The sequence below is a fragment of the Gallus gallus genome, chromosome 4 (assembly GCF_016699485.2).
Source record: "Gallus gallus isolate bGalGal1 chromosome 4, bGalGal1.mat.broiler.GRCg7b, whole genome shotgun sequence".
NCBI classification, from domain to species: Eukaryota; Metazoa; Chordata; class Aves; order Galliformes; family Phasianidae; genus Gallus; species Gallus gallus.
In genome coordinates this window covers 56,460,462-56,487,931 of record NC_052535.1, presented here as the reverse complement: position 1 = coordinate 56,487,931, position 27,470 = coordinate 56,460,462, and the positions used below count along the sequence as shown (strand labels likewise).

The 27,470-nt window shown below is 41.7% G+C and overlaps 1 protein-coding gene and 1 long non-coding RNA gene across 6 annotated transcripts in view; one reads left to right on the top strand and one right to left on the bottom strand.

Annotated features, from left to right (window-relative positions):
- Positions 1 to 27,470, top strand: part of ANK2 (ankyrin 2) — a 338,182-nt gene that overhangs the window by 90,156 nt on the left and 220,556 nt on the right. For 3 of the 5 annotated variants that reach the window (XM_046940570.1, XM_040699368.2, XM_040699372.2), the window contains exon 1: positions 17,455 to 17,567. The exons of the other annotated variants lie outside the window; for them this stretch is intronic. In XM_046940570.1, the coding sequence (XP_046796526.1) occupies positions 17,487 to 17,567 (81 nt within the window). In that variant the 5' untranslated portion in view covers positions 17,455 to 17,486. Of the gene's footprint in view, positions 1 to 17,454; positions 17,568 to 27,470 lie in introns of those variants that run through there. 5 annotated transcript variants of the gene reach the window in all.
- LOC112532349 lies at positions 4,936 to 21,608 on the bottom strand. The gene is made up of 3 exons (XR_003074990.3): positions 17,688 to 21,608; positions 6,988 to 7,133; positions 4,936 to 5,841 (listed from the first exon to the last, which is right to left on the bottom strand). It is a non-coding gene; the product is annotated as an uncharacterized LOC112532349 (long non-coding RNA).

Here is a 27,470-nt window from a genome sequence, read left to right as displayed (position 1 = left end):
TGTTGTCCCAGCTTGAGGAGAGATTGAGGTACAGAAACCTGATAAGGAGTTGCAGAAAGCCATAACTTTTGTGGATGTTTAGCACTGCTTTTAGCCTGAAATCTAATAGTATTTTTATAGGTTCTCTACGAGCTCTTTGTTGTTTGATGTATAAGAAGTAACTTTTAGTTCAAGTGAGCTTTCTTAGTATGTTTACTGAAAATACATCAAGTAATGACTTTGATTTCACACTGTGGAACAGTGTAGATAGTTTTGGCATAATATGTTTTAGGAAAAATATGAGGTGGCATTTTTTGATTGACATATATAGTTATAACTCTAGGAACTGGAGGCAGAGAAGGATATGTGTTATAATAAAATACTTTTGTCTGAGAGGCAGCTGTGTATTATTTGTAATGAGATTTTGTGTGCCTTCAGGCTCTTTCTATTTTTGTCCTCAACTATTTTTCTTATATATACACATCCAACTATTTATGTTGCAGACAATTATTTCAAAGCATGGCTTTAGCTGTTTCATTATCAGGTAGTGAATTGAGCATAGTATCAGGAAAAGCCTACAAAGAAATGCAAGAACTTGTTTTGTTACATCACTGTCTTCCCTCGCAGCCTCTGCTGTACTCATGCTGTTCCCAAAAATGTCCCAAGTGCATTTGGCTGGCATGTAATTCTTCAGAAGTCAGTGCCAGCTTCTATAGTTGAGAGCAAACCTTTGCCCTTCTCCCCAGCCAACCGAGTTCCTGTCCTTATTTCTTCTGTCACGTGCCTAAGCCCATTGGTTAAACAGGAAGGTGAACTTAAGGCTCAGAAGGGGCCTCCTGTCTCCTTGTATGTTCGTGGAGCAGGAGGAAGAACATTTGCTCTATTTCCTGTCTAGTAGGGTCTGTCTGTGGAAAGATTGAAAGGCTTGTGGGAAGAACCTAAATTAGAGGATTCAGTTGAAAAATCACTAGCATGGCTTATTTGTTCAATACCAAATCCAAACATATATGTATGTATTTTATTAATCTGAAGCTTCTCTCAATGTCCACTGTGTGGGATTTCCCTGCATGATATGTGCATCTTGTGTGGCTGTTGGGTTATGCAGTGTTCTCCAAGCTGATCTAGGTGTGAAGTAAAAGAAAAAAGAGTCAAAGGGATACGTGATGTATATGGAGTAATATTTGAGGGGAAAAAAGCCTCACACCTTATTTTAACTGCTGTGGAGGAAAAAAAAAAAATGCTTGTGACTATCTGTTTACCTGTAGAATTTCTGCTAATGTACTTCTATTCCTATTCACATGGTTATTCCTGTCTTCAAGGCATCTGTTGAATATAAACTTGATGAAGTTGCATTTTTAGTGTGTATGATGTAACGGTAGTGCTAAAATATTTTCTCTGAGGTCTACTGGGCTCATAATATTTTATTTTTCTTGGGAGCCCTGGGTCCAGTTAGGGGAGAAAATAAAAAATTATCGTGTCTTGTTGTGGGGGAGAGATGTTCATTGTAACACTGATACTGTAGGAGCATGGAGGGTCTTTTGCTGTGGTTTTGTTTCTTCATTAGAGGATTACAAGGTGCCCTAACCATCAATTAAGGAAGTTAGCATGCAGATTAAACTCTCCGAGGAGTCCCTAGTTTGCGGTGATTTGACCAGCCCAATGGAAAGCTTGTTTTCACTAAAATCCTGACATTGAAGAAGCAGTGATGTAAGCCCTTCTAAAGCCAGAGAAGAAAGGGGGACTTTTTTCCATTCCCTAATTAAAAGGAGCCTTTGTTCACAGAGGCAGGGTTTGGAACACACTGCAGTGTCCAGGAACATGCCATTCTCCCCCTTGCTGTAATTTCTCCAGCCCTTTGGCTTACAGTTCTTTGCTGCTGCCCATGCAGCGAAGCCTTGATTGTCCTTGCAAACTGCTGTGAAAGTGCTTGTTGTGGTAACAGGAGTTGTGTGTGTGATCTAGGCAGAGAAGAAGCTGAGGGCTCCAGTGAAGAGTGTGTACAAATGGTGGAGATAACATCTAGTGCTAGGAGGATATACAGAACCCATTTTGGTCACTGCTCTGTGACCTAACCATTCAGGAATAGTTTAGTGGACATAGTGGTGATGAGCTTATGGTTGGTTGGATCAGATGATCTTAAATGTCTTTTCCAACTGTAATAGTTCTATGATTTCTCTCAGTGCTTCAGGACCTGCTTTGCAAAGCTATCACTATTGGATGTAGTTAAACTTAGGGAAACTGAGCGTCAAGAAAGACTTTTCTTGTGAGGGGGCGTACCATACTGCATGGGATTTCTTTTGACTGCCAGAAATCAGAGTAACTTTTGTCAGTAACTGATCTACAGCAGGGGTTTTATATTGAGTTTCTATCTACATCACAAAACTCTTTCTCATGTGTACTATTCGGTGTATATTCAAAAGTGGTTGTAACTTTTATTTTCTGGATATGTTAGAGAACTGCAAGCATCTAACAGTCCAGAAAGCAAGAACATGGAAGTATTAATGAAGTTGTCATAATAACTAAGAATGGTGTTCTACGTGCTGGATGCTGTATGATTTCAGCAACAGTCCTTTTTCCTGAAGGTTTGTAGCCTAAACTGATGGTTCACATACAGGGCAACAGAAGGCCTAGAACAAACAACCTGCAGGAGGGTTGGTAAACACTCACAGCATGTTATTATTAAGCACACACACACATACATGTTTAGGTCCAATTTAGCTAAAGTGAGATTGGCTAAGTAGAAACACAAGAAGATGGGGCGAGGGGAAGAAGGTAAGAGGTCATAAGAGGAAGAAATGGGCAGGAAAAAGAATAGTACGTAGGCTAAGGAATTAGGCAAAAATCAAACACTTTAAATGACAGCCTTTGAGAGGAATTGAAGCAAACAACAGAATTCTGTGTTTTGGGAAAGCAATATCAAAGGCATTTTTCCCTCTTTGGCAGAGAGCACTGTGCTGTCTGTGTCTCCACAGAAGCCCCTAGAGCTGCCTCTGTGACCCCTTCTGCTGACAGGCAGATTATTTGACTTCAGCTGTGCGTTCTTCTTTGAGTGTGTGTTTCCACAATCCATGGAGCTCAGGAAAAGGTTGGGAGGGATAGCACAGCCTCTTCCTAAGTGTCTGCACAGTGGTGTGAACTGTAGGCACATCTAACCTCAGCAAAACTTGCTTTCCCCTCCGTGTTCAGTGATGCCTGCTGAAAATGTACTTTCAAGAGTTCTTGTGTCTCCTACATTTCTCAATTCCTAGCTCCAGTCTTTCGCAACTACTGGTTTTGTGGGCAGGGAGAAGGATCTGGTTTATGTTCTGAAGCATGCTATTGATTGGAGAGAACAGCAGGGAAAAATAAAAAGCCTCTCTGGAGGGAAGAAGTCCTGTTTTATTGTGGAACTGGGTGTGGAAGAACCGACTTGTCAGTGTTTTCTGTGTAGTACTGGCATCTAGTAGTATCAGTAGCATTCTGGTCTTTGTGATCTTTAAAATACTGTATACTGAAATGCTTAAAATAAGATGTAAGACAGAAATATGTAATACAGTCTTTGTACCAGTCTGTAGGAATCTTCCTTAAGGCATTCTTAACTAAAGGACTTCACTTTCCTCTTATGATGAAAATTATTCATTGACCTTACTGGCATCATATGACTTATGAAATCATATGAAACGATACAACACATATTAAAAAAATAAAGCATGGGCTGCCTTCATCTGTGATTCATTCAACAGGTTGCACTCAACTTAGGGATGCTTAAAAAGGTAAGTAGACAGAAGCCTTCATCAAGGCAATAAATATATTATTCTGTCCTGTAAAGAACTATTAATTTAAATGTACACCTTCTAAAATGAACATTTCTACTCCAATATTGTAAGAGGTATGTTCAGTATTGGTTTTTTTTGCCTGTTGATATTAGTGTGTAACTGGAATAACGCAGCTAAAAATGAAAGCTTTTGAGAAATGAGACCTGGAATTTGTTTTTCGCTATTTAGAGCCTTCACTTCATTCACATATGTTATTTAAAACAGTAGTGCAAGCATTTGAATTATAATAATAAATAGTCACCACATTTACTTTCTGTATTTCTCAAATATTATCCATCACGGAGAGTTTCATAACATTAAAGAGATTGCAGGGAAAGATTAAAAACCAAACTGTGTTATGGAGCCAGAAGTGAATGAAGTTTTCAGCTGAAATAAAATCTGTTTGAAACTAACCTTTTAATTTTTTCTTCATGTTTCAGATAAAATTTTCTAACTCTGTTTTTAGTTGCTGGTATTGGCAGCTCATTCATATTTGCCTGGTCTGCTAGAAAGGAAGTACCACACCTGACAGCTGCTGAGGTTTGTTAGCTGCAGAGTGCTCACATGGAATTGAATGTCATTGTCTTGTTTTGGGTCTTGATTTTCATCTCCTGTATTACAAAGCAAGAACATGTTTGCTGAAGCAGAGTGAAAGCGGTCTAAGACAAGGCTGCTGCTGCTGTGATGAGACTCTGTTTCTGCAGAACCTGTTTCAGAGTTGCTGCTGGAAGCAACCGATGAAACAACCAGTAAGGCTGAATCAATCAGTAAGTGCAAGGGTGTCTTGAGTGAGCACTGCAGTTGGTGGATGAGATTAGTATTTCTGTGATGCTTTTTTCATTCTCCCATATGATTAAGGATGCTTTTAATCTCTAGCATGAATGGTCTCTATATTGTGGTGGCTGGTGTGTTTTACAGAATATTTTACATTCATCAGTTATGATGAATTTGTGAAATTTGTGTTAGCTTTCAAAGTACAGCAAAAAGAAATCCTGCCAAGTTTTCTTGCTATGAAAGGCTTATCATAAAGGAAATGAAAACCTATGGCTGCCACTATGTGCACTGATTTGAAAAATAACCACAAACCAGACTGTTTCTCCTGTAGCTAACTGTTCTCAGCTGTTGTTTTACATTCCAAATTTTATGAGTATTTTTACTGGCAACAGGAAATATTTTTGTCTTTGTCGGATAAGACATTCATTTCTTTATTTTGCATATAATGCTTTGTGTATCTTTTCTGATTATTCTGCATGTGAAAATTTTGGGTGTGTTTCCAAAATGAAAATTTGCCTTGGTTATTTTCCTAGCTGTCATATTAGCTCTAATGATCAAATGAGGTTGGGTTCCTAAATTCGTTGCTATTGCAGCTGGTTTCCAGGAAATAAATGCTGAAGACATTTAATATCCTTTCTGTTCTCGTTAGGAGTCTTAACTTCAATGCAGAAGGACAACAATCTCTTTTATTAATAATAATCAAAGATAAAAATGCAACGAAACACACTACATGTATATTGGTTTTTTCTTTTTTTTCTGGTGGAAATTTCTTGTTAGTATTGTAACTTAAGTCTATTTGCCACCTGTTGTACCCTCCTTCAGTTGAGCTCTCATACATCTGCTGTGCATGTGAGCATCTTATAACCCACCATTCAAAGATAAAAAGGCTTTCTTCAGAATTTCCCAGTTTTTGACTGGGAATATGACCTCATATTTGGTCAACTCATTTCATCAACTTCACTGTCGTACAAAAATTATTTACAAGGGTAATGGGGTAATATCTTCTTTGGTTTTATTTACTTTCTGTTTTTCTCCCTCTTTATTTCACCTGCTTCCTTTGTACCAGTGGCGGCAGATTTCTTGTTGTGCTTGGACTGACACTTGCATCTTTGCTCTTCAGTCAAGATTAAGTGTAGCAGAGCTCCTGGTGTTGCCACAGAGCTGTTCATGTTCTGTAAGCGCCTCTCGTGGCCTTGTTCTATCCCAGGCTTTGAAGTACAGACTTCACTTTTTCTGCCCTTTTCGAGAGAGACTTCTTGGCATGCTATGACTCCACAATTGAATACCAGAAAGGCTGTAGGAAAAAAGTTAACATCCCAAAGTCAAGTTTGAAGAAAAGTAGGTGCACCTGCAATATGTGTATACATTTTTTGCTGACCTATCAACCATTGATGAGACTACTTTTAATGAATAGTGTGTACTACCCAAAATGTGGGCGTGTTTTTTTTTTAAACCCAGAAGCAACTCATAAAGATGTTGAGTTGAGCAAATAGTTTTGGATGGAGAGAAAACATTTGGAATTGGATGCACAAGAACAAGTGCAGGATGCCTCCTTCCCTACTCTGACCTAGCGTAGGTTTTGGTACAGCTCTTGCCACTCTGGGGAAATGCACTCCTTTAGGATGAGGGTTGGGTTTAGGTATGGATTTAAATAACAAACCGAAGTTTATTAAAGTAACAGTGAAGAAGAATACTCTGATAGCATTTTTCCAAGTGTATCATACTGGTACTGCTGCAGAGTGAAAAAAGAGTCATCTGGTTTTGTGCCCCTCTCCACTTATTAAGGCAAGTGTCTCAGACCATGATGATTCTGGGCAGACTTATACTAGACCTTGTTCATGTCTGCAAGGTGACCCATGTTTTCCAAAACTTTATCAGATTAGCATTTCTCCTGCCTTGCGTTTCTATTTTTTAAATTTAAACTGAACTCCTTGTGTGATGTGGTGGAGTCCAAGCTCCCTCTGGACCCTGTGCCTATTTCACACAGCAAGGAAAACATCTGCTTGCCAAAACAATCAGATATACAAAGTTAGGTTTGCCATGATGTGTCTGTCTGGAGTATTTGTGTGGGCAGCAGTTGTGCCAAGACAGCTTTTGGGACGAGCCTTGTGATGAGGACAGTGCCATGGGAGTATTCTCAGGCCACTGGCCTGCTCCTGGGGTGGGCTGTTCCAGGAGCAGGCTGCACCCGCAGGCTTGGCTCCAGGATATGGAGTTTGTCCTTGCCAGTGTTCCCTACTGAGATGGGGACAGGAGTTAAAAATAAATGCATTCATTTCTTTATGTGCTTTGGCTTAATGTACTAAGCAGAAAAATTTTTGAGATGAAAAGTATTTGAGCCTGCTGATGGTACAGCATATGAAGGTGAGAAGAATGTACAGCATATCTGTTTTCCTTGAATTGTTTTTGCTACTTCTAGATGATTCATCCCATTACTCACCGTGGGAGTGCTAACTGCCACATTGTACTAGAAGTGCTCCCTCCTTCAGGTGAATCAGCTCACAGGGCTGCTGCAGGTGGTGTACAGCGTGTCTTTAGAGGAAGTGTCACTTGTAAAAGACAATCTCTTCCAGCTTGTTTCAATCACTGAAATAAATTAGCAACATTCTGCTTTTAAAAGTGATGCTTGTACTAATGGCAAATATTTGTTTGCAAGTTATTACATACCATGGGTCAAGTCCTGCCTGTCCAGAGGAACTCACAATGCCCGTGATTGCATTTTACGACACAGATGGCAAGATCAACAAATGACTAAGCATTCATTGTCTTTAGGAATGGACGGCATTTGTTCCTTGTGTGTTTGAGAATTTTGACTCAAAAGTCACGTTGCTTAAAGATAATTTAAAACTATGCTAATCTGATTTTTCCATTCTTTTGCACTTAAGCTTGCATATCCTGCAAATTAACAGGTTATTGTATAAGTTTTTTTAATGATTACTGCATTCTAGCATGTGTTTTAAGATCACTGGTATACTGAAAAGCACTTAAATGTGATTAAGTGCTTCACTGTATTGAAATTCCACTAAATGTACTTGGTGGAGGACAGGTCTATAAGGACTATCTGAAACTCAGTTTCCCTTGTGCAATGTGATAGCACAGTGCAGAGTAGTTTCTGGGACCTGTAGGGTCGTCTTTGATGACCATACATTATTGAGGTTCAGACAGTGCTGGCTGTGTCTGCTTGCTCTAATGGGGAGGGGCGGGGGGGGGGAACAACCAAACCAAAACCCCCCAAAACAACCACCCCACATTTTGGCCCTGAGTCTGATCTCACTCTTGTTCCTATGAACAAAACTGAGTACCTACCAATATCTGTACACCAAATGTCTTACCTGAAACCAAGGGAACAACAATGTACAAGTTGTATTTTTTTAAAAAATATTGCTGTAGATTGTGAAAGTGGTTCTTAACATTTTCTTTTATTTAGTATAATGCCTGTGGGTGAACATAGGAAACGCTTCTAATTTTTTTAAATGTGTATTTAATTGAGTACATATTGGTACAGCTCCAAAGAGAATATTTTCTAAAGAGATGGATTTTCAGTAGAAGAATGTCAGATCAACATATTGAAGTGCTCTTGAATAGTAAAGAATACATTTTTTGTTAAATGTTACTCCAGTTTTTGTTGCTAAATATATACACATGCAATTTTTTCACTGAAAATTGGAGGAAGAATTTTTTTTTTTCCTCAAGGCAAGAAACTGTCCTAGATACTTGACTAAAAACACTTGAAATTAGAACATTGTGGTGGGGAAAAATGGGGTGCAGAAAGATTCTGGTATTGGTGGGCATACAACAGGAAGACTTCCAGGGGAGAACCATCAGTCAAGGTCACAGTATTTTGTGATTCAGTAGTGTAATTGGTTAAGAAAGTGTTGAGATTTTCTCCTACAGCAGTTAGTCTTTAGAATTGCAGCTCAGAGAGAGGTTAGTGTGACAAGTGCTCAGATTCTTTCAGTCCTGTTTCCCATAGATGCTTGCATGCTATCTTCTTACTCTTGGGCCAGAGAAACAGGACTGTGAAATGGTTAGGGAACAGTTTGTAGGAACTTGGTGAGGCACTGAACACATATCATGAAGAGCAGTGAACTCCTGTAAACAGTTGAGTGATTTAGCACAACATCTTGGTGCTGCATGGAGCTCTGCACTGTAACCATCTGCTAGCGTGGCTGAATCATTTCCTTTGCTTGTGGGTGAGCTCACACTACTATTGTGTCCTATGCTTAATAATTCTATCAAGCTCACAAAATCAGTTTATTAGAGGATGCATTTAGTGATATTCCCATGACAGTGTGATGTTTCATGGGACTGCTGTATATATGCAAGTTGCTTCAGAAGTAGTGCTTTGTATTTATTTCCATGGAAACTACAACAGATAGAGCACAGCAACACTCTTTGACAGAGCAAATATTCAGCTACAAAACACTGTTTTTCAACATAGTCACCACCATTAGCTATGCATTTTCATCAGCAGTGAACAAGAGTCTGCATGCCATGCTTATAAAAATCTGTACCAGTGGAGGTGACCCACAGTCGCTGCTGCTGAAACGCATTACCCACTGCCTCACTGTGCACATAGCCACTGTCTAGTCTCGAAAAACATTTAGCAAGCATCAGTGAATGTCAAGGGGTGCTATTTTTTCGACATGGAGGAATTGAATTCCATGCCTCTTCATACATGCTTTGATGTCAAACATCCTCTCTACTGACATCCATGACATGTAATAAAATTTAACAGAAGGTTGGTGGGAAGGTTCAGCCTCTACTGCCATACTACCAAATTCTGACTCTGATGTTGTGGATATTACTTTCAGAGCAGCCCTCATAGCAACTAGGTACAGTAGCTTCAGGGCCAGCTGGTAAACTCTTGGAATACCAAAAATTTGCTCTAGTCATTATTAATAAAAACCCAGGGAGCTGGTGTCAATGCTGGAACTCAGTCAGAAGAGCCTATGTATTTGGAATTTATATATTTTTTCAATTAATTAATCTTTATGTATTTTTTCATCTCACTTCATTGATCTTTTCATCTTTTTTCCTTTTTTTTTTTTTTTTTTTGCTAGCCCTTTCCTATTTCAAGCAAGTTACTAATGCTGGAATTGAGGTCATTGAGTAAAAACAGTATGCCTAAGATCTGAGAGCCCTGAAAATGGCACTGGCTGTCAAATTTGAATGTCTCACTCTCAATCCTGTATTTCAGTAAAGTCTTTAATTTTTTAATATATGTAAAAACTACACTGAGAGGACTTTTCTGAGGGTACAGCATTAGAAGATGCTTCTGCAACCTTTGTCCCAGTCACGTGTATACATCTCAATAGTCTTCAGTGACACATCCAGAACATATTTTCCACTAACTCCTGCCACATTCAGTGCACAGAGCAGATGATACCCATTTAATGAACAGCCTTTCAATATCTTGTTTCATCCTCATTGTTCAATCTGTGGCCCTAGGCCTTATTTACAGCTTGTTATTCAAACCCCGCTTTGAAGACAAATTTATTGTTCCCCTGGGGGCTCATCTATACTGCTCATAATAGTTGTATCCAGTTTGTCAAAAAGTAGTTAATTTTCATTACATTTTTGTTAAGCAAAGAGACAGTAATTCCTATTTAGTGGCTTGGATGCTAAAAGAGACAGATGTAAATGACGTTGGGAAGTTCTGACTGTTTGAATCCTTAGTTCAGGAGAATGGGGACTTTGTTTTTCAGAAGCAGCATATTACATATCCTTGATCCCTGATACAAAATGTTATCTTGATTATTGCTGAGAGTTCTTAACTTTCAAGAGAAGCTCATGGGATCTCTGATAAGAACATGAGAGAAACTTTAGATTGAACAGCTTGTTTTTAAACATCTATCTTGTATTAAATGCAGTGTCAGGGACAGATGTAGCAGCATAAATCCTGTAACCTAGGATGAAGTTCAGTTGCTCTAGGTGAGAAGCCACTATCCTGTTCCTAGTCCTGCAGTATCCTAGAAGGTGTCTTGCAAACTTTTAAGAGAAATTGAAAGTCAGAGATCAGATATCTTCAGGCTGTGCCTCCTATTGATCCCTTGGTGTGTATGAGTCTTAAGCTGTGACTGAGCCAGGTGGTTGTAGTCAAATAACGGAGATAAAATGATATGATTGGACTGTGTAATGCATTAATGCAGATAGAATTAAGGCTATGTGAGCACTGTTGCTATTTACTTTCCTTTCTGGATCAGTAAACAACCATCTGGCACCTCTTACAGTGGCAGTAGCTTCTTGCTGTCTATGTGAGCTGCTGTACAGTTTAGCAGAAGTGTTTCAAAATGTTTTTTGATTGTAGATCTTGATTTTTTAGCACCAGTTTTGGAGGACTGTACCTTTAGCAAGTACTGACTCTTCCATCCATTTTTTGTTTATCCATGTCATGGCACAATTTGTCTGCTTCTCCTGTTCCCTTCCCAGGCTCCACCCTGCCTCGTCTCCCCAGGTTATGGCATTTTGTTACCTTATTGTTCTTTTTTGATCCAAAGCACGTGAATGTGACATCTTTTAATAGCTCAACTCTTCTACGTGAATGATTGCTATATAGTTCACTTTGAAAGAGTGGATACAGAGAGCTTAAATGCAAAGAGTGGAAGCTTGACTGAAATATTTCACAAGAAAAATTGAAAGAGCACCTTGTGAGAGAAGGATGTGTACAATTGTAACTACTGGTATATCTATAAGAATTTCACATTTAGAGCCAAATTTGAGTATCTGACAAAAAAATAACAGTTTTTTTGTTACAATCTACTGAAAAGTACAATACGTTTCTCTTGCAGTTTGTGCATGTTAAATGATATAAGATGCTGTGTTTTGTAGATGGCGTGATACAAATACTGTTTCTATTTTTTTAATACTGAAGCTGATTCACTTAACCTCTGCCTTCCAGATGAACACACACACACACACACAAATCAACTTCTTTACCCCAGAATAACACATAAATCAACAATTACCAAAAGCATAAAAATTCAAGGCATCAGAGAGGAACGCCTCTGGCTAGAGAATGTCCCTAGTAGTGTCTGGTTTCTATAGCAATCGCCATGCAGCATGTGACCAGCATGGTAATTGCACGGTCCTTGAGAGCCTTTTCTCCTGCCTAAGTTTGATGTCTTCTGAACAGAGGTGTTATGCGAGGTCACATACGCTCAAATGTAACTACCAGATGGATGGATAATGCAGACGATCAATTTGCAGCTCCCACTGGGCGGAAAATGGTGCCTTCCATTCATAGATTTTAATTTGTTTGATCTACAATGCACTATAAGTGCTGAAAGAAATTTATTTTTCCCAACCTGACATTTGTTCTTCTATGTTTTGACCATTGATTTGTATGTGGATCTCTGCCATGTATGTATTTTGGGGGGCTCTTCAGGCTATGTGGACAATTATAGCTCTGCAAAACTTGTCTGATAATGATAATACAGCTAATGCTGGAGATCTCACATAATGCCAGCAAACAGGAGGCATCAGTGCTGAAGGAAAAAGTAACTTAGTGTTTCATTAAAGTAACCAGTTGTCTTAATGTTAATTCTCTCTTTAGACAATTATTTTATCTAGTAAATCTGGTGGCTAGACATCAATAATACATTCTACTTCTAGTAAAAAAGGATACAGTGTCCAGTGTGTGTACTGTTATTTTAATAAGTACTTGAGTAGGTAGGCTCAGATTGATTTCATTGTACAGCACCGTCTTTGACTCTTCTCAGTGTTTAAAGTCTGTTGAGAGTCCCATTAAAAAAAAAAAAAAAACCTAAATGTTGATAGCTCCTGGCAACTTCCATGGAATGACTTTTTTTTTTTCCTAGAGGGTAGAGGGAACAGGGAATAGTCAAGTCTCTATATAGATTTTCTTGTAGATTGTACCTCAAATTGAAACTTGAAATTTTCACAATTTGGAAATAGTTTTATTTTGAAGGGACCTCTTCTGTAATATGCATTTTTAATCATAGAATATCCCGAGTTGGAAGGAACCCACAAGGACTCCGTGTTACCATGCATCATCGGCTATGGTTTGTTTAGCTTGTGGAAAAAGGATACTGGTGTGTTGTTGCCTTACCCCAGAACCACACAGATACTGCGTTTGTTTTGAGATCACTGCCAGCAGCAGACGCTCACTTGAAACAAGGAGCCACCCTAGTGTGCTTGCCACCAGGATATTTGCCATCTTTATGGTGTATTGAGCTTGGAGCTCGGGCTCCTATGAGGCTGGGAGGCAGCGCGCCGGGCTCCCGCTGCTGTCCACGGCCACCGGTGCTGAACCACAACGCAGGAAGCGAAATGCACCTGGGGTTTTCTTTCGTTTTTACTTTCTCTTTTCAAGCATGATTTTTAAAAGAATGGAAGTGCACATCAGGTGGGTTTTCTTGGGAGATGGCTTTGTGTTTCTTAGCTCTGAGGAGACTTAATATCCTGAGAAGAGCTATTACTGGTTCAGTCATAGCTGTGCAAGATAAATCCAGATTAAAGAAATACTGCTTTGAATTTTAAGATGCAAGGTTTTAGCATTCTTTTTTTTATTACTTTTTTTAGGACTAGCTTAGTGGATTATCTTAATGTAAAAGTACAACACATGTCAAAGCTGAAGTCTTCACAGGATGGAGAAGAGCATTTATTAGGAAATATAATCATAAGTGCCAGAAACAAACACTGTCAAACCTTTTTGATCACTGTTTTATTTATTCATTTGTTTGTTTGTATTGCTGAAGTACACAAAAACACTTCTGGGGTATTTTTTGAGTTATAGCTGGGGTTAGCACCTCAGCTTTTCCTGTGCTTTGTTCTTCATTTTCCTAGTCCCGTTCTCCACTAGGCATAGGAAGAAGTAAGCCTGTATTCAGCATTTTGCTTGGAGTAACAAATTGAATGAGAGGCCCTGCTTAGGTCCTTTAGAGGAGTTTTCCAGTCTGGATTCTCAGCAGGTCGGTCCCGTGCCTGTACTGTATCTGAGATCTCTGTTACAAGTTCTTCTTGCATCATCTTTTGCTTTGCATCCTTCAGACATGCTCGGGTATTTGTGTTTGTGGCTGTACACTTCTGTTCAGTGACTGCCATCAGTAGTCACCAACAACTAACTGTTCAACCATTGCTCTCCTAGACTAGTTCTTTTGGAAGGTTGTTCTAGTTCTGATTGGAAGATATGCTGGGGAAAATGAAAGGAACTTCTTATGAATTCACAAGCTACAGGATCTTTTTGTTGTTCCACCCCTTTCATCTCTGTCAGATGAATTCCCCTTATACCAAGGAGCACACAATTGCATGAAGGCATTAGGTCCATTTTACATTAAACAAAATAATAGGAATTTTCTAAGGTCTCTGAATCAAGTTTTGTATACGAAATGTTCTCTTGCTCACTGGATAACTATGATCGTTATACATTAGTGGGAGAACCTTTCGTATTTAAATGGCAATGGTTGACTGGTCTGGATAAAGTCAACAATGAAACTCTCTTGTCATTATTAAAGCTGGGATTTCACTCAGTATTTTTACAGAGAGGAAACTACAGGAGGAAAAAAAACCCACAAAAATGCCTGCCAAATTAAAAAAAAAAGTAATAATTTCTACAATAAATAGAAATAATAGGAATAATAGAAATAATATGAATAAATTATTGTGGTTGGCAACTTGCCCATGGCAGAAGGGCCATAACTAGATAATCTTTAAGGTCCCTTCCAACCCAAGCCATTCTGTAATTTAATTATCTGTTCAATCAGGGTAACTTTTTTTCCTGGACTGTTTTTTCTTTCCTGCACTTTTACTTCTCTGCTATTGATTCCGTTTGTGCTGTATTCAAGGAGGAAAAGGATAGGGAACAGTTATACAAGCTTGTAAAAATCCTAATTTCAGTGATTTGTTATTCAACTTAAATTATTTCTATTCTTTATGGTGAAATGAAAAGATAATTCTTCCACTCTTCTACTACACTTTGGTTTGTTGCTTAACCGTAGGTGTTTGTTGCCCACATCTGGGTCTTTTGTTTTTTTCTTATCAGAGTGGGACAGATGGGAGCTGAGGGTTCAGCTGAAGGTAACCAGCAGAAACCTCCTGTAGTGGCAAGTCAGTAAAATCCCAGGTGATCATCCATGGCAGTATGTACAGAGCACTTACTGCGTGTGGTGTTTGAGATATTTTTTTAAATGCTAAACACAGATGCCACTGACAAAGTACAGGTGTCACCATTTAAAAATTTTAAATATTTGAAATTATTCAGCTTGAATATAGAAGCATTTTTAATACCTTTAACAAATATTAAAACCAATGCACACTTCATACAGCTGTAGCATGAAGGCTCTGCTTTTGTAGAACAATGAAAAGAATAGGTGGGGAAGGGACCTCTGGATATTATCTGATCCAGTCCTCAGCTCAAGTAAGGGTCAGCTAGCGCAAGTTGCTTGATGTCAAGCTCTGAGTATTTTAAAAGATGGAAAATTCAGTCTCTGGACATAAAAAGCTCTGTGTTTAAATGAAATTTCTTCTTTTTCATTTTGTGATCACTGCTTTTTGTCATTTCACCGGGCATCACTAAGAGGAATTTGGCTCTGTTGTCTGTACTCCCTCCCATCACATGTTTATACACATTAATAAGATCTTCTTCCTGAATCTTCTGTTTCCAAAATATGGAATGTAGAAACATGAAAGTATGTTGACTTCCTGACATTTAATTATATGAAGTAAAGTCAAGCCATGGAGAGAGGTCTTCATTTAACTAGAATTTCCTAATTGTTGTTGTAGTAATGGTGGGATTTCAGGCACTGTAGCTTTCACATCTTCCAAGTTAATGGATCTACCCTTACAGGATTATTATTATTTTTAAATTGTGGAAGTATCTGGGAATGCTATCATAAAGTAGTACTCTGGAAAAAAAGTTTTGACTATTTAATTGTGGTTTCTGTGATAGGTAAGGGGAAGCCAGTGAGAACATGGCAATGTTAGGTGAGCTCTAAGCCTGGCAGCTTATGCAGTGGCAGCAGCATCACAGCTGGGTGCAGGCTGGTATATTCTGCCAATGCAGTAAAGATGGCATTCTCCTCTGGCTATAGCAAACTTGGCCAAGTGAATGGGAGTGGGGGTCCTGAGTCTGGAAAGCACCCAAACAAAGCTCAGAAAGGAAGTCATTTTGGCTGACTGCACTCAGTAGATTAATGGGACTCATTTAAGCTGCTGCTGTTACTGCTCTTGTAGGACAAGTGGCTTCTGGCAGTGCTAGTGGGTGCTGGCCAGCACATTGCTGAAGGACTTAGTGAGACTTGCTTCACTTCTGGTGTGTAATTTCTTTCCACTTCCATGAAACAAATTTAAGCAAGGGTGGAATCAGAGTTGTCTGAAGGGAGATAACTGGAAGGGAGATAATTGTACACTGTTAACCTGGAAAGTTGTTCACTGGAAAGTGATCATAGAATGATAAAATTAAGGTTGGAAAAGACCTCCCAGCACAGCCATCCAATCACCGCTGTGCCTATTAAACCATGTCCCTTAGTACTACATCTACCCTTTTCCTGAGCACCTCTGGGGATAGTGACTTTATCACCTCCTTGGGCAGCCTGTTCCAATGCCTCATCACTCCTTCAAAGAACCTGAGCATCTCCTGGCGTGGCTTGAGGCCATTATCTCTTGTCCTTGTAGTTCAGGTGTTGTGTGCATTAAGATGCCTCACTTGCTCAACTCCATGTAGCTGTAATGAATATGGTCTTTAAACAAGGTAAGCTAACAGCAGCTGAGGTTAACGAGCATGTCAGCCTTCCATGAGGTTATGCTGCTTTTGTGGCTCTTGTTGATGAGCATTGGATGTACATGTGATAGTGCATTTTTCCAGGTCTGTAGGTACTGTCACACTGTACACTTGATGTCACATGGTGTGGTGGTGTTACTGCTGTGTGTGTATATGAAGCAAACAAAAAAAACCCAGAAACACATCAGGTGAGAAATGTGGGCAATTATGGCTGGTTTCTTAATAGGAAAGATTATACTTCTCTTTGCCATCTAGCTTTCTAGCTTAAGACTGCTCAGTTCCCCCTGTATTTTCATGGACTTCTGTGACAGTGGAGAATGCAGAACTAGAAAATTTCCACAGTGAGACTGGAACTCTTCTAAATGTGTTCTTCATGCTGCTTCCTTATGCTTCAGAGCCTGTGCTTGGCCAGGACTGCCTCCCCTGGGCATTGACCTTCTGACTACCAGTGACTTTGTGCTTTCACTCGGAATCAAGCCCTCAATCATAAACGTCTCAGGAGCATCTGCCCCTTTTTCTGAATGTCACAGTCCTTTTGCAGTTTTGTTGCTGCCTTCTTTTCCTTTTTACTGTAAGCGTATAGTTAAAAAGTAGGCTTAGGGAGCAAGGGCTGGACGCTGCCTTGGGCTGGTGAGGAGGTGTTCTTTGGGCTCTGTCCACTGCTGTGCTGTACCCTCTGTTTGCAGGGGCACTGTGTGGGCTTGGGCAGTTCTATGTATGTATGTTCAGGAATCGTTTTTTTTTTTTTAATTTTCCAAGAAACATGTTCATAAAGACAAAATGCAGATCGTGTGAATAGCTACGTAATTTGACAATCTGCCTTAACGCAGGGAGGGGTCGCGTCTTAATGAGAATGCACGAGTACCGCCGCAGGGCTTAGCTGTGTGTGGGGGGGGGGGGGGGGGGGGGAAGGGCGGGAGCAGCAGCAGCAGCAGCAGCAGAAGCAGCGCTGGCTTCCCTTGCTGGCACGTGCACCTGGAGCCCGAAGGGGTAGCAGGGCGTTCCCGCACGCGTTTCCACGCGCGTGGCCGCCCTACCATCCAGGAGGCCACCGAGCTCGGCACCGCCGCTGCCGCCTGCGCCCGCCCCCGGCCCTGCCTCGCGGTGCCGCCCCCGGCAGGGGCTGGGCGGCGGCGGGAGCGCGCCTGGCGCTGCGGGGGCGCGCGTGGCCGGCCGAGAGCGCAGAGCCGCGCGGCAGCATGAGCGAGGAGGCGGCCCCGCGGAGCGACGGCGGCGACAGGGGCAGCGGCGGCAGCCAGCGCAGGAAGCGGCCCAAAAAGGTAGCGCGGGGCAGGCGGGCGGCTCTGGGGCAGGGCTGGTTGCCGGGCTGGGTGCCTGGCTGGGTGCCTGGCTGGCGGGCGTCGCCGCGCGTTGGTCGAGGAGCGCGTGGTGCCGCTTACCTGCCGGCTCTCCTCGCGCGGTTCTGCCTCTTTTCTTCCAGAGCTGCGCGGGTCCGTGAGGCAGTAGGTTGCTTTTCCGCAGGTGCTTCCTTAGATCGGGTTGCGAGCGATCAGAAGGGGATGTGCGGCGCTTTTGTACCGGCTGTAGTCGTTCGGCGGTGCTGGCGAGGAGGGAGCGGGTGGAAGCGAAGTGGCCGGCCACACCCAGTCGGAGGGGCACCTGCTGCGCCGTTCCAGGCGCACAGCGAGGGATGCTTTGCGAGCTGTGGGGCGCGCAGTGCCTTCAGCCCCGCGCTTGGGATAATTTCCGTTAACGGCTCCGAGAGGAGGCAGCTGTTTGTGTGGCGTCCGTGTGGCTTTTCTGTCCTCTGTTAGAGGAAAGATGGCAGTTGTTCTGCATAATTATGAGCAAACTCTTTTGGGTTATTTTTGCCCATTCCTTCAGTCATAGGAGGGTAAAGCTTGTGTTACCACACAGAGAGGTGTGGGGCTGTGTGCAGGGTGTGGGACCGCTCCGATGCAAGGAAGAATGCAGTCCATGCAAAGTGTGTTCACTGATGAATTCTTCAATCCCCCCTTTGGTAGAATTGGCATTTTATCCCACACTGTATGTAGGCAAGATACAACCTGACAAATGGGAAATATCTGGAGCTGCAAACAGGCACTTCCTCAGGGACTTCTGCGAGGGTTTTGACCTGGCGAGGAGAAGTTGGTTTGTGGTAGGTGACGTTCAGGCCCTGTTTTATCATGGAGGAAGGATTCTGTGCGTGTAACTGTAAGGATGTGAGACAAACCAGTCTAAGCAAGAGACTGAACAAAAACATCCTCACCCCACCCCATTGTGTTTGGAGTATTGCCTGGATCTCCACACAGTGGGGGATTTTATATAGCATCTTGGCTTTAAATATAAGCACAACAGACTAGTGGGGATACGTCTGCTTCATGTACCAGTGAACGTTAGAGGTGGAATCAGAGGGGTTTGTTTGTGGGGGTGCATACGTCCATAAGAGGGTGCAGAAATCTGATGACCAGGTGCAATAGCCAGAGTTTGTGTGTGGCTGCTAGGTGACCTGGGAGCCACCTCATGTTGGGGAGGTTCTGAAGATCTAAGAAACCAATGTGGATGTTTCCGTCTCTTTTTTTTTGCTGTGCATACATGATTCCTTGTTTTGCTATTGTTCCTAAGTGAAGCGGCTGAGAGTCTTTCAAGATTGAAACACAAGAATACAGTACTCTGATGCCAAAGGATGCTAGGAAAGCACCTCTTATGCAGAGCCTTCATATTCAGAATCTTCTAACAGCTGATGCAGCTCCATTGACCAAAAAACTGTAATTAGTGCTTTTGAGTCTCATCAAAGTTGTCTTTTACAGCCATTAACAACAAAACAGTTTGGACGCAGTAGGTACTTGATGTGTCCAGTCTGGTAGTGGCTTAGGTCTGCTGAAACTTGACCAGTGGTGCCTTGATGAAGAGACACCATTCCAGGCTGGAACATCCATTTTTAGGAATAACTTTCTTAAAACCTAAAAATCAATAGTTTTTTTTTGTTGACAAAAAGGCATCCTATAATAGCCAAGAGTGCTAGATGCTAGAATTCCAGATGGATGCTGTTTGTCTGAATCAGAAAGCACGCACTTGAACTCAGCTCTGCCACGTTTGGACTAGGTAGGCATAATTTCTTTTTGGAGCAGGCATGTAAGTGCCGTGTGCAAGAGCTCCAAACTTGAGAGGAACGCAGTCTGTTTTCAGGTCCTGAACTACTTTTGCTGAACAGAGCTGCATTGCACCATCCAACGTGCCCTCTATCTGTTATGTGGAAGTTGATCCCTTTTGTGTAGGTAATTAAATATTAATTGAGCTAGGCGAGTTTGATCCGTGTATTGGGAGAGGCGGAGGGAAGCGCATCTCAGATACAGGATTTAGCAGGTTGTCTTATGTTCCAAGAAAGTGTCCCAGCTGGGAAGCAATGTAGGGTTTTCTCTAATTTTTGGCAGTATCCATGTTTTTTCTTACATTCACATGCTTTAAAATGAAAAGGTCTCGGTGTCATCATCAGTGATGGGAAAAACTGAATGGTTGACATTTTCCTGAAATTCAGCACCCACCAAAAATAAATTTCACCTATTTAGCAGTGTTTGTGGCTTTGTGAGCAGTGGGCTGCCCTTAACAGGTCTGTGACTCCAGCTGTAGGGTTACTTACAGTTTTCCTGTGGTACTTCTCCATTGTATATCTGGAATATTGTGATATTTGATCCTAGGAAACCTTATGCTGAATTTCTGCCTTCATCCCATTCCAGGGTAAGAGAGTACAAGATTTGAACTGGTGGAGGTGAGAGTGAGCAAGACTGCTTTGTTCTGTTGCTGTAACAGAGTGCAAACCCAATGAGAGCAGAGCTTGGTGCGTGTTGATCTTGTCTTCTTAATAGCTGCTGTAGCGCTTGTTTTCAGGAGCAGTGTAATGAGTGAACATGAACTTACACTGCATCAGGATTTTGAGGCCTCCTTCAGTATTTTGCTGTGTGCCCTATGGTGTCTGAGTGTCCCAAAATCCTGTACTTCCTCTTAAGGTGCCTTTTCCTTTTGCAGAATGCCTCAGATGAAAGGCAAACAAACAAACAAAAAACCCTACTGGTCATCAAGCAGAAAATTAGGCACGTGCCTGCTATCCAGTACAAAAAACACTGCTGGATGGCAAAGTGGCTTCCAGAAACCACAGAACCCTGCTGCACTGATCATAAAGCATGCCCCAGTGAGAGACTGATGCAAAAATAATGCATCTTAGTTTATTGAGGAATTCCACTCTTGTCACCTGTATTGCTCATTCTCTAAGAGAAATTAAAAGCCTGGAGGCAGGCTTATAAGATTTATATGAAAGACTTGGAGGCAGTTGTAATGCTGATTTAAAGGAAGATGCATGTGACTTCTTCATCGTCTTCTGTTTTTAATGCAGCTGTAGAAAAATTGAAAGGGATGCAATATGTAAGATGATTTCAGTGGAGATGTGGTGGATGTATACCAGCTAGTGGAATCGTTACTGGGTAATTTTAATTAATTTTGATTACTTAAGACTGTTCATTCCATGCATAAGGTAATTGAGACCTAGTTTGGAATACAAGCACAACTTTGGTCATTAGGGCTTAAGGACAAGAATGGATACATGTGCAAAGGAGGACTGCTAGAAGGGAAAGCCTTTCTTGTGCAAAACCTAGAAGAGCTTGACCTGCTTAGTGTGCCAAGCAAAAGGCTGAGGGGAAATGGAAATTAGGTTCTTCAACAGCCTTCTAATAGGTATAATTGGGTAAAGAATCAAGAGAAACCCAATTAATTATGAACAGAATGGGTTTTCTCTAACATTGATCCATCTGAGATGAAACCAGAGTGTGCTATCTCTTCCAAGAGAGATTGCATCCTCTAGTTTTAGAAGAAAGATTTTACTTTAACTGTTACTTGGTAACGTGAAAAAGAATGAGCTAATGAGGAAAAGCTCAGTTGTATTAATTTTATTAGTAGCGTGGTTTTTGTAGGTTCAGAAGGTTTTGTTCTCCTTTCAGCTGAGCCAGCTGCAGAGAACTGGAATTGCCTTAGTTTCAGCTGAATTAATCGTTTACATGAAAGTAAACAAGGAGAGCAGTGGCTCTAGAATTTGCTCTGGAAAAAAGAGAACAGAAGGAAAAAAAAAAGCAATATTTATTTCTGGGTTACAGAAGTAAGAAACAGATTTGTGAAAATAGAAAATTCAAACCTCTTTTGTTCCTAAATATCTACTGTCAGGTAGAAGTCCACTGATATTCTTGTGTTACTGAGGTCAGATGTTTGTTCCCTTCACCTTTTCTTCCCATCACAAGGCTTGCAGCACATCTTGTGCCAGGTATAAAACTGACATCATAGCTACACGTGCTTTGATGCACTGTCCTTTCTCCTTCCCTGCCTGCCCCCCAGAGCTTTTGTTGCTCTACGTAATGGTAACAAAACAAGAATGATGTCCATATATCTCAGGAGGTAGAGCCCTTCAGCTCTCACTGGTTGCAGAAGATTGGCCATCACTTGGTGGTTGCATCAGCACAACACACGCTGTGCCTCTCTCCCTGACACCCCATGGTGGTTGGTACTCTGGGGAAATAATTTCGATCTGCTGCAGCAGTGAGGCAGGGAAAGAAACGATGGGAGATCGAACTGAACATCTGAACTGCAGTGTCCCGTGTTGTCATTGTTGTTTTTCTAGCATTGCGAAGTGTGCAAGATGGAGAGTGGATGAGCCCAGCCATGCTGCCATGAGCCTGGCTTTGTCCTAGTGTAGGTAGGAGAAACAGAAGCGCTACAAGTTTTCCTGTGCTCTGCTGTGCTGAAGGAATAAGCAGTGCAAGTCTTAGAATGGACTCAGCTACTTATAAGGTTACATTTATTCATGTCACGCTTCAAAATTAATATCTGTGTTGCTCATAAAACTGTTTAAAATTATTTTTAATAGAGTAATAGGTGGCTTCTAATAGATAGGGCTATTTTAGCATATTAGCAGATTTGTGCAGGCACTGTGTTTCACAGATTAATTACTGCAAAGCTGATAGGGAGGAAATATCTGCCTGCTGTGTACCTGGATAAGAGTGGTGAACTGTATACAGATCTGTGTGAAGTGTTGAGTCTGCATGTGCTTGATGTGCATTCTTGGCTTCCAATTTACCGGTCACAGTTTCTGTTCATTTTCACAAATGTTTAGCAAACATCAATTGAGTCAGAGAGGCAAGTCCCTTTCTCCCTAGTCAGCCTCTCTTTCTCCCTGTAGGGTGCCTGGGGCTGTCAAGCACTGCACATACTGCATTCTCTGTGCACTTCTCTCAGCCACATACGCATTCTGGCAGCTCCACTAAGGCACACACTGAGCTTCTGGGGCAGTCTGAAGCTGGTGCCCTGGCTCTGGGGATGTTGGGGTCACTGCTGGAGGCAGCCTCGGTCTCTTCTTGGCACCTGCTGCTTACACTGCAGTACGAGTGATGGAGGAGTGTGGCAAGAAGGATACTGGCTAGAAGCTAAGCTGCTGAGAAGACCTGGTGCTTCTAAGTATACCCATAGTGAGTGTTCAGTAGGCTCTTTCAGAGGGTTTTGGTTTGGTTTTTAGGTCCTACCTTGCTGGTCCAGCAATTCAATGCAGAGATACGTTGGCAGCCTCTCCTACCTGCTTGTCTCTATCTATAAAAGGTGCTTTTTTTTGTGTCCCTGCCTCTGTTGGGCACACTGTGTTGATGCTTCAGATGGCATATCTGGCTAGGGAGGTTTTTGCACTATGCAAATTGATGTTGACATACGCAGCACGTTGATATCTGGGCTAGACATGAGGAGCCCTGGAGCTCTGAAACGTGAGGAACAGAGGGAGGCTGAGAATACAATAAGATGGCTGGGGGCTCTTAATTCCTCATTTGCTTGCAGGAATTAATTATTTCAAAATCTTTACTTGCTGATTAAGTGGGTTTCTTTTGTCTTGAGGACAGAAATTGCTGAGCTGAAAGTGTGAACCTACTGTTATTGCTCTTACGCCGTATAGGAACAATACAGAATTTTCATACTTCATGTTCAGTAGAAATTTGCTGTACCGTTATTCATTCGGTGTGGTTCTAATCCTAGGTTGGTTCCATTTTCCCACTTATTTTTCCCTTCATTTCATTGTATTCTTACACCAAATGGGATGTGGAGGAGAGAATTAGCAGCGATGAACCGGTGTTTCAGGCTCCCTCAGATTAATTTACTTATATGGGCCATGCATCGAATTGCTTCAGGTTGTGCTTCTGGAAGCAATTTGTAGTTGAAAATGTATGTAGCCAATTTTCAGCTCCACCTTCTTATCTTGTAAGTGATACGTTGGCGGATAGAAATGCGGTGTTCTACCTTTGCTTGCAAAGAAAAAGGCAGTATATCCTTGCAGGCATTGTAATGCAAATATGTGGGCACTGATTCGTCTTCCCCAGACCTTGTTTAAATAATTCTCCTTGAGCACAGGGCAATTTGGGGAAGGAAGGTAGGTGCCTCTCTCATCGTTTCTGTGGCTGCATCCAGCTGGCTTGTGGTTGGGCTACATGCATGTAAGCAATTTGTAGCCTGCTTATATTTTCACTCAGCCTAACTCAAACACAAAGGAACATTTAGTCCATGAATGAAGTGCCCTCTGGAGAATAAGATCGGCTTCCAAGGAAATGGTAAGGTGAACTGCAGTAATTGCAGTTCGAAATTATTTTCTAGGTTAAACATCACGTAGGTTTCTGCCACGGGCTGAGTATTTCAGAAGTGATTGGTTGCTTTTCTTTGTTTCATCCAGGCTTGCATGACATGTGCTTGTATGATGCTGTAGTGCTGGGTCTGAGCAGAGTGTATGGATGTAAGGTGGCACCGGGAACGCATGGATGTCTGCGACACTTCAGGTTCATGACTAATTATATTTGCTAAGAATCTGCTAAATTGTTTCACTACTGGGGTTCTTCAGAAGGTGGTGTTTGAAGTATTTGTTGGCATAGTTGAGGCAGTGAAGAGCATCAGTGACTATTTTGAAATACATAAATGAAAGTGGAAACTGATGTTTATGAACAAGCTTTTTCTATAGAAGATAGATGGGGTTCCAAACCTCGTTTGTCTCTCACTGAATTAGAAGTGACGCAGCCTCTCTGCCACCAAAAGCCTCCAAGTCCCTCATTTTTTGAATACTTTGAACATCTAATACATCTGGCAGCTTTCACCATGAGAGAGCAGATGTCAATGTGCAAATGTCAAGGAACAGTGGCAGCTATTCATCACATAGACTATTCTAAACATAATCTGACTACCCTGGTAGATAGATTGCTATGAACCCACCAAAAAATGAATGGGCACGGACCTCAGCTGAAGTGGGTTGTGCTGTGTGTGTCATGCTGTATCTCAGCCTGTCTGTGCATGTTGTCCCAGTCCCAGGGGCTGAGCACAGCAGGCCCTGTCCCTGCTGGGTGTTGGTATGGGTTTGTGGTGGGCAGCGGGGGCTGTGCCTGCTCTCATCAGCTGGGCTCAGCTCTCTTGTTGATGTGTGCTTGTGGAGCAGAGCAGAGCATGGATAACATAAAAAAAATCAGAAGCGCTGGAATGGATTCAGATTTTCCAATCCATGATTCATGCTTGTTAGCTTTGAAACGCAGAAGAAAGGCGCTTTATGAGCTGGCATTTCTGTGTGCGCTGTTTGATTTGCGCTGATCGAGCGATGACCACGGCGCTCTCAAAAGGAGTGACTGGTTGGGGAGGGAAATGCCTTCTGCTCCGGTTGAAGAGATCGCTGCCCGGCCAGAGACCTGTGGCTTGGGTTAAGAGAGCACAGTCTCCCTTCAGTTCTCAGAGCCACTAACAGCAGCTTACTTTATGTGAAACACAAGTTATATGGGTAAAGTTCTACGGTCTCCTCGGTGCGCTTCAGAACTGGGGAGGAAGTGTGCAAGGCTCCTGCCCCTGTGTGCATGCTGCCCTCCCAAAAGGACCAGCACAGCTTCAGTCGTTGCATTTATTTTTAGTTGACTGCTTCTAATAGTGCAGGTGGTGTTCTCCAGGGACACCCTAGCACTTGCGCTGCACTGTGGCTGTGTGGAGTTCTAAGTGCTGGGGGCTTACAGCTAATGATATCTGATACAGTGTATGTGTTCGTGCCTCTCTCCCTCCACTGTCTGCTCTTCTCACAGTGATGTGAGCAACAGAAGCAGCAGGCAATGACTATCATAAACTCACTGTGCTCTAATATAAGTCATAAGGTGTGGGATTGCTGCTTTGCAGTGTGAGCTGAGGAGTCCGACCCATATGAACGAGAGTTGACAGCGATTAGGACAGTGGTGTACAAAATGGCTTTACTGGAGAGCATTGTTACAACCCAGTGCTGCACATTTCTCTGCACTCAGTGAATGGTACGTCCATTTTCTTAGTGAATGAACAAAAAAAATCCTAATGCTGGAATCTCTTCTGTTCTATTTGGCTTTGTCCAAATGGAAACAGAGTAAGTTTAATTAAAAATTAAAAACACAAATTGCTAAATGAAAGCAAGGAATGCAATTATTAAAAGTCTCCTTTTAATCCCCTCCAATTGATGTGAGAATGATCGGGGTGCAAAACAGTTTAGTATGAGTTGATGAAGCTTTCTGTTTAGGGTGTTGATGCTGGAGATGGAAGTTGGTGGATGGTTCACATAAGTGCTCTTTGGACTTGGCCTTCATTTCTGTTCTCTCATTTTCTCTTTTGTGAGTATTGATGTGCTGATGGGGAAAAAAAATCTGTAGGGAACAAATGGAGAACCTTTTGCTAGAACTTTCTGAGGAAATGGATTTAGTTAATCTCCCAGAAAGAGAAGTCCTGTTGATAGATGGGGACACAGCACCTCAGACTGAGATAGCTTCCATTCCCTGAAGTCTGTAACACAGCTGTGGCATTTGTCACATTGTTTTTTTTTTTTTTTTAAAAAAAAAGGGTTCTGAAAATTGAAGTTATTCTTTATTTCCTCTGTTCTCTTTTGAGCCTGAGGCCAGCCTGACAGGCAGTGTGAGCTGAAGCTGCCAGGCCTGCCTTGTGCTTCCTGTGAGAAAGACGAAGCAATTGGTCTGGGTTTGAGCTACCTGCGTCCTTTCTGTTGAGGAGACAGGATGGGAGGGAGATGGCAAAGAGCAACTGGAAGGGAGAGAAGGTGGGACTGTTTCTTGTGTAATAATTTCACTGCTTGACTAGAGCATCAGAGGGAAAATTCTGTATCTTTTTCCCTATAATCGTAGAATCATAGAATCGCTAAGGTTGGAAAAGACCCACAGGATCATCCAGTCCAACCATTTGTATTTACTATTCCAACCAATATTGGAATATATATGTATTACATTCCAACCAATGTATTTACTGAAAAACCCTTTATCAGAACAGCATGAAAACCATACATATATTTTTTTTCCAGACTAAAATGTGATTTTTAGGGAATAAAAATGAAGTAAGGCTCTGACTTACGTTACTGTCATACATGGTTCAGCCAACTGAGATTGGGGTTCCATTCTAGTAACTGCTATATTAACGTAAACTCGTTTTTTGCAAATAACATTTTTCGTCACTGCAGCTAATATGCTTTGCAGAACAAAGCTGGCATTGCTGCCTCATGTTCCAGTTGGTCACTTTGCAGCAGTTCACACAGAGCAGCCTCGTGCATAAGTGGCAGAGTGAAAGCCAAGAATCCAGTGATCCTCAGCCCCTATACTGCAAACCAACCTCACCGCTGTGTGAGTTGTTATTAATAATCTAATCAGGTTAAAAACAGCACTGCCTTCAAGTTTGAGCATTGAAACAGAAGGTGGAGCATTGTCCCTGAGCAGGATGCTGGGGACAGGGCATCAGCCCTCTGTGTCACCATTTCCAGTGCTGCTGCTGTGTGCACATGGCTGGTTTTCCAAACTGTGGGGAAATGACCCCACTTTGCACTGGGTTCATTTGAAGCTGGGATAAGAATGATTAGTGTAGATTAATGAAAAGATATACTATTTTCCTTAATAGTTTATTTTTTACAGTTCTTTGCTCTCCATACTCCAGACTTCTCACCTGAAGACATTTTGTGCCCTGAGTCTTTTCTCAGAGGTCACACAAGGTATTCAGGGACTAGTTCAGGTTGATCAGAATTTTGATGTGTGTTCTGGAAAATGGACTCTTCTCTTAGCTGCATTTAGATAAAAAACATAAGCACTTTGGCATCCTGAGTCAAAGCTCATTGAAGTTAATGGAAGGAATCCCATTGACTTCAGTGATTTTTTTCAAAGACTGCCTTT